Below are 7,501 nucleotides of genomic sequence, written 5' to 3' on the forward strand. Positions count from 1 at the left end.
TGCAGCTTACTAAGAATTATACATAAACTTCAACAAAGGCAGACCAAATATCCATATAAATATCCATTCACAAGTGGCATCTATGTACCACTCATTCAGATGTTGAAAGCATTGTTAGGTCCTCAATCCACTGCATTATAGGAGGTGAGGATTTATCCTTCCAGTATTGTAATATCAGTCTTTTAGCTGTCCAAAGGGTGCAGAGAATCCATTTCTGTTGACCATGTACTAACTTCCAGGGAACAGGTAGATCATCAGTACATATTAATGATGTTCCAATACAAAGTTTAATAACCTCCTCCCAAAAAGAGAGAACTATTGGGTATCGCCAAAACATATGGTCAAAAGAAACATTAGCTTTATTACACCTCCAGCAATTACTTGATTTAGACAAAGAGAAGTTGTGGAAGAACTTAAATAAGACATAACCTGAGATCCATAGATGATTCAGATACGGATAGTAAAGCGGCAATCGATTGATTAGGCAAAATGGAAAACAAAAAGAGCTTTTAATTTCTTGAGAGATCAAATTTGATTATTAAGGTTCTGAACTTTATCTTTGTTTGTTTGTTTTTAGACTGAATATGCACGGTTTGAGAATGGCCGGTTTGTGTTTAGAATAAACCGCTCTCCAATGTGTGAATATATGATCAATTTCATCCACAAGCTCAAGCATTTACCAGAGAAATATATGATGAACAGCGTGTTGGAAAACTTTACAATTTTGTTGGTAATGTTTCACTTTTACTTGCTGGCTCTTTTCTGCGATATTTTAGAAGCAGGTGGATTTTTGTTTGGTTCCTTTTGCAAGGTTTAGAAATGCCATGTCCTGGAGTCGAGTAGCTATTTCAAAAGTATGTGCTGTTTTTATCATTTCCTCGTGGACTGCTAGCCATCACGTAACTCTGCCTGCTGAATATCCAACCTTGCTAGGCAGTTTTGCATATTACTGATGTGATTGGAGAAGGCAACTATGGGGATGTGGTTTTGCTGTGGCAAATCCACCATGGAGGAAATGTGTAAACTGAGCCTCTAACGGTAGAGGTGTGGATGCATTCATATTCCAGCTGGCCTGCCCTGACCCTAGACTCCAGATCATTTGGTGTGAAGGCCAAGAGGGAGGGGGACTAAGATTCGGATGTAACATCCAATAAATAATACTCTTACTTTTAGGATGCACCAACTACTTATTTTAGCAGAAGAGTTTGGCATTAAAAGGAGGGCAGTCATGTTTTCCTTGTTTTGAGTGACCTCTGGACCGAGTGTTAGAAGTGGCCATCCCACAATAGCTGTGAGTGGATATGTGTGTGTTTTCTTCTCCTTAGCACTTCCACCACCAATGGGAAAACTGCTTCATTGGGCAATCCCACCTACAGATTTTCCTATTTTTAGCAAATGCTTATATTTCAAAGCCTAAGGAACTCTCTGACACTATAATTCATTGCTTCACAACCTGACCTTTTCCTACTGCCCCCAAGTCTCTTAGAATACTTTATAACCTCTTAGTTGCTTGCTATAAGAGACTTGAAATGGACACCAATACTAGAGAGAAGATGACCTATTAAACAAGTTAATTTATTAAAGGGATATTTTCTACATAACAGAATACTAATATTTATTTTGGAGTTTTTAAAAGACTGCTTGCTGACTCTTCTTAGCTACGCTGTTGTTACTACAAGCCTAATGACTTCTTTTACCTAAGGCCAAATTCTCTAAACCTCTACCCTGCCATATAGACTCAGAAGCAAACCCAGCTCTTAGGTACAGTCTTCCTCTGACTCCCAAAGCTCCTCCTGTTGTATTTCTGTCTGCTTAGATGGTTTATCTGATTTTTTTATTGCCTGCTTGTGTAACCTTCTTCTGGAAAGATCTTAGGGCAACCTCTTAGTATAATATAGCCACCTGCTCCCTACTCCTGATCTTCATCAGCAATGTATAGTTATTCCACTGGGAATGAATAGTTTAGTATTCCGACCTTAGCTCTTCAGCTTTCTCCTAGTTCTTCTACTACACTACCCACCAACCAGCAGGCCTCTCCCTCATTCTCCACAGACTGACTCTCTAAATCCCTAACTGTCATTTCCCAACCGATTTATTTATTTATTTATTTATTACATTTTTATACTGCCCAATAGCCGAAGCTCTCTGGGCGGTTCACCGTTCTTTTCCATCTCTCTAGAATCCCCAGCCAATCAGTATTGAATTTACCCAATGCAGGGCGTATCTATAAGTAATGAAAGCAATTGTCTTTCTCCCACTTCAGAACATCAGAAGCAATAACTACACCAACCTTTGACAGTAAGAAAGCAAGTCTTTAGGCCTACTCAGATACACAATGGTCTTTCAGAGGCCACACAAAGTATTTATAGAACATTTCATCCCATAAATGGTTATACACATGGGATTTATTCACAGTGTGGCCATGGGAATCAGGGTAAGGTTGTTGTCCATTTGGTTCAAAGTGCCAGGAGATTGTCACCTTGCAATTTTCTTTGTAAAACTACTCATTTCAAGTTACATTTGATATTTATCTGTTTTCAGCAGCTCTATCACATAAGCTCTTGAATACTTTAAGAACTTTGAGAGAAATATTGGAGATTGGGAAAACTGATATACTCAGGATTCCTTCTTACAATTTGCCCCATCTCTCCTTTGCCCTTTTCCTTCCTTCCTTCCTTCTCCTCTCTTCTGGTTCCTACCCCATCCCCCCTCTCTAAGACTGGGAGGGCAGCTAAGATAGCCCTGACTCTTTCCATCAAGGGGAACAAGACCAGAATGCCACAGTAGTTATGTGTACTTTTCTCTTTCCTAGCCTTAAAATTAGACATGAGTGGAATGGAACAGTTCTGCTCCATAACAGATCCAAGATACCAGCACCTGATGGGTTATGCTTCAGTTGAATTCTGGTCAGAATTCCAGATTTCTAAATATCGGAAAAGAGCATATTTTGCAGATGCATTATTCCTGTTCTCTGGGATTTATTTTTTTAAAAAAAGCAAAATAGTTGCACTGTTTCATCATTGCTGTGCTGTAACATTTTGCAAATTTTAAAAATGGAGTAAATATCCACAAACTGTTCTTTTAAAATTTTAACAAGTTAGCGTTGTATTTAGTTGTGTTGCTCCCTTGACAGAAGAAACTTTAATTTAGTAGAAGCTTCCATGAGCAGAAAGGGGCAGGAGTAAAGGTAATGTTCACATATTCCCCCTTTCTCCTGCACCACCTCCAATGCAGTTCCAAAGGGTACCCCAGATTTCTGGAGCAGATATGGAAAGCTGCAGAGGGAATCAGCAAAAATGGCATCCCAAGCCCCACTTCTGCTCATAGAAGCAAAGGGCCTTCCAGAATTTGAACCAAAACTAGATTCCACCTTGCCAAACTCTCATCCAAAAACTATGCTAGAAATGAGTGACAACAGACCTTTGGTCAGAATATGATTGAGAGAGTTTACATATGTAGCCATAACTTAAAATACCATAGGGTCTAATTCAGGAGCTGAGGAAGGCAGATGTGATTATGGGCCCAAAGAATATAGTTTTCGGGTCAAATAGCCCCAAATATTTCAGAATATTCCTTCAATCTATATGTATAAAGTAAAATGTTAGCATTAAAGAAGTATTTAATTAAGAGGTTGTGGTAGTTGAAAAGTGCATATATGTTTATATGTGAATGAGACTTTCATATATTTTGTAACATCTGTGGATTAAAATTGCATACTTTATTTTTCTATGGTAGCAAATGACAAGGTTTCTAACGCACTATCTTCTATCTTTTTTATATATATAAATCCAAACAGGTTGTAACAAACAGGGACACACAAGAAACCCTACTTTGCATGGCATGTGTATTTGAAGTTTCAAACAGCGAACATGGTGCCCAGCATCACATCTACAGGCTTGTAAAGGACTGAACCATTATTTATAGACATGTTTCATTATTATAACTCCTTATGAAAACACAAGACTGTCAACCTCAACACTAAGTGGCAGTTCCTCTGGCTGAGCTATCCCCAACATTTTTCTAAACCTCATTTTAGTGTGTCAATATATATTGTAGCTGTGAAATTCTGGTACAGTTGTACAAATTCTTTCTAAAACAAAGTGTTCTTCAAATTTATAAAACCGCCATTCTTTGGGGAGACTATATTTAAGAAGTTCAAGGCCTTTGTGGAAGTTTTAATTTTTGTTGTTGTTATGTTAGAAAATATATATATATATAAGACAGAGCATTTGCCATGGGAAAACTTAACAGCAATTATAAGAGTTTATGAGGTGTTTTGTCTAAATTAATAAAAACATGTTTTTAAGATGCAAGTGAAATTGAAATGAATTTTAACTATAAGCATAAATTAGCACACAAATTCTTTTTAGAATTATCTTCATAACTGATTACTGTGGAAGATACGAACGAATGTAATTCACTAAATTATTTTATAACTGCAACTCGATCTCTGTTTGAAGCCAAATGACAAACATAGCCTTAAGAAATGCCTGATGGGAGCAGACAGGTTCTAAAAGTAGGCAAAATGTTATTTTCCTTCCCTTTACATTAAAACTAACCTCCTAATCCACTGAACTTTTCAAGCAGGTATTGCAAAGCGAGAAGACTTCCTCCCTTTTACTAATTATATCTAGTGCATATAAAGTATTGTACTAATAAGAACATTTGATTATTTAATTAAAAAGATGGCTCGTTTTGCAATAATTAGATAAATACTGAAAAATTAGACCTATGATGTATGTAATCTTGTGTGTGTGGTTATATATTATATGAGAAATTTTGTTTTGTTTTTCCTAATGACTCAAGAAATTGCAACACTAAAATTAGCAATTAGCAAATGTAAAGCAGGGGCAGGAATTAAAGTGCTGTAATCCAATAATATTGTCAGCTGAAAACACAGAAGAACTGTGGCTGAGAATAATAGGTATACAAACAAAAGGTTCATCTGTTTTAATGTCTTTAGAATGCTAGAAAATCACAGAGATCACCAGGCCAAAAGACACCATGGTTTTCTTACTGTTGCCCTGCACGACTTGTGATCCACTAAGCTGAATACAGGCTAATGGCCCTGTATGGCAACCCATCAAAGGCATCTTCCTTTTCTAGACTTCTCAGAATATCATAGCGTATCCCTCCCCTTGCTGCTCAAACGTTTGGGACTGATAAAAATGACTGAGGAATTTATACCATGGGTGCAAACATTTTTGTTGGACGGGGGAGCACATACCCTTAGGGGTAATCTGTCGGGCAAAGCATGTTGGCACTGGGCTAAGCCACCTCTTCTCTCCACACACACACTCTCACTCACTTTCTCTCTCTGCCATGCCATTTTCTCTCTCCTTTCCCCCCTGCTTACTCGCAGGTTGCCAGAGGAGAAACAGATAGCTCTTGCTGGAGGTCAGAAGTGATCCCTTGAAGAAGAGAAACAGCTCATAGAATCATAGAATAGTAGAGTTGGAAAGGGCCTATAAGGCCATGGCCATCAAGTCCAACCGCCTGCTCAATGCAGGAATCCACCTTAAAGCATACCTGACAGGTGGTTGTCCGTCAGAAGTGATCCCTTCTTACCCCTCCTTCCCCAGCTCTGTTTATTTTGGCCTTCCCTTGCTACCCTTCTCTCCCTCTGGGCTCCCCCTACTAGCACAGAATTGGGCCACATTAAATTAGGCTGAGGGCTGCAGGTTCCCGTACGCCTGGTTTATAAGCATACACATTATTATTATGTGGGGTTTAATTCCATTTCAGAGCCCGTTTTCTTAAACTTACGTTCTTCTCCATACATTATAAAGACTGAGAAGTGGCTTAAACAGATTTGTATTAGTAAATGTTAAGCAATGTGCGGTACATACTCATAATGTGGTACGTACTTGCTTTAAAGGAATACTCTGTTTCAAAGCATGCCATCACTTTTAACCACTGCCTTTTCTCTTCTGCAAGTGACTCTTTTTTCCTTTTCTCTTTTCTTTTTTTACCATAACTCACTGGTTTGAAGTATTGGCAGGTCACAATGCCAGACACAAATAACAAGAATCAAACGCACCCAGTTTCTTCACTTGATCAGCTAGGAGCACAGCAATGCTGCTTCACAGTTTCCCAAAGGGCTTCTTAGGCTCCAGGTTTGCCTTCATATAGGGCAGCCATTGAATGGTGGGTAGCTTACTGAATCTTAGAGCCTTCTGCACGTTGAGCATATTTTGACCTACAGATATTAAAACAGATGAACTCCTTGGGCTGCAATCCTGTGCATAGTTACCTGGGAGTAAGTCCTATTGAACTCAGTGGGACTCACTTCTGAGTAGACATTTGCTGGGATTGTCCTGTCAGTCATGTTAACTCTCTGAACTGTAAAATTGGATGTTTATGGCTGGGTCTCTTCATCAGTTTTTAATACTAACAATTAATTTTACAGAAGCACTGCATCTTACCCATCTAAAGTTGCCCTTTATTTAAAGCACTTGGTGTTACAAGTCTAAAACTACTCTTTTTAAAAAATGTTTTCATTTATGAGGCTTTTGGTTTTGATGGATTTATTTTTCAAATGAAAAATGTTTTTAAATGTTAGAATACTTATACAGGTCAAGGCAATTCCTTGAGGTTTATAAAATAGCAGTCAGTTTGCAAACCAGGTACACTTCCTTTTTTCCTGTTAATACAGTCTGCGACACTTATGTATGTAATAACTATATGGTTTGAAGAATCACAATGTTTCTTGGCGTTCATTTTTGTAACACGTATGGGGAACTGTTTGCCTTGTCACTAACTTTACGTGGATGTATATGATTCAGTCCTCCTCCCCCTGTGCATGTTTCTTCTGGAAAGCCTTAAGTCCGTCAGATGTTTAGTGTGGATTGTGTAGTCCAAAAGGCTGCCTGTAAACTGTGAGCTCTTTTGTAAGCTGGAAGCTTCTCTCTTGTTACTGTTACTTTGTCGTAGGAACTTCTCAATTCCGAGCTGCCAAAGCATTACAATATGCAGTGCCTTAGTGCTATATTAGAAGTACCTTTTAGCCTATCATGCCAATCTTATGTAGTCCATTAATTGGTTTACCTGAGGAAGAAAAATCTCCTAGAGAGAAGCCTTTTGTCTGCTTTGTCTAAGACACCTTCTTATATAAGTCAGTCCCCATTACTACATAGTTGGAATATCTATACCAAAATGAAATGTTAACAGCTCTAGAATTTTCTGCAGAAAGTGAATTGTATGAATAATGCTGCCTTCTTAAATTCTCATGACCAAATACTTAACTTTTGTGACTCTCTGCACTCTTGCATGCAAGTGCCTTTGGTTTTGAAATTCCAGCTTAGAAAAGTGCTGCCATAATAATGACAATTTGTAGAGACCAAAAATATTTAGAGATCACCATAATGCCTTTGGTTTATTGGAAACAGTCAAAACTAACAGGCCTCTATTCTCAAAAGAGTACCTTTTATAGTAGCGTGCTTTTTGCAAATCACAAGAGTGCATAATGCTGGAAAACTATTCTCCATGTGATTCAGCTGTT

General features: G+C 38.2%; 1 protein-coding gene across 1 annotated transcript in view; it reads left to right on the top strand.

The window, feature by feature from the left end:
• TEAD1 (TEA domain transcription factor 1) overlaps nt 1-7,381 on the top strand; it is a 214,201-nt gene extending 206,820 nt beyond the window's left edge. The window contains exons 13-14 of the mRNA XM_063117294.1: nt 578-730; nt 3,797-7,381. Of these exons, the coding sequence (XP_062973364.1) occupies nt 578-730; nt 3,797-3,910 (267 nt within the window). The 3' untranslated portion in view covers nt 3,911-7,381. The remainder of the gene's footprint in view (nt 1-577; nt 731-3,796) is intronic.
• Nucleotides 7,382-7,501: the final 120 nt, after the last annotated feature.

Source organism: Elgaria multicarinata, chromosome 2 (genome assembly GCF_023053635.1).
Source record: "Elgaria multicarinata webbii isolate HBS135686 ecotype San Diego chromosome 2, rElgMul1.1.pri, whole genome shotgun sequence".
Lineage (NCBI taxonomy): Eukaryota > Metazoa > Chordata > Lepidosauria > Squamata > Anguidae > Elgaria > Elgaria multicarinata.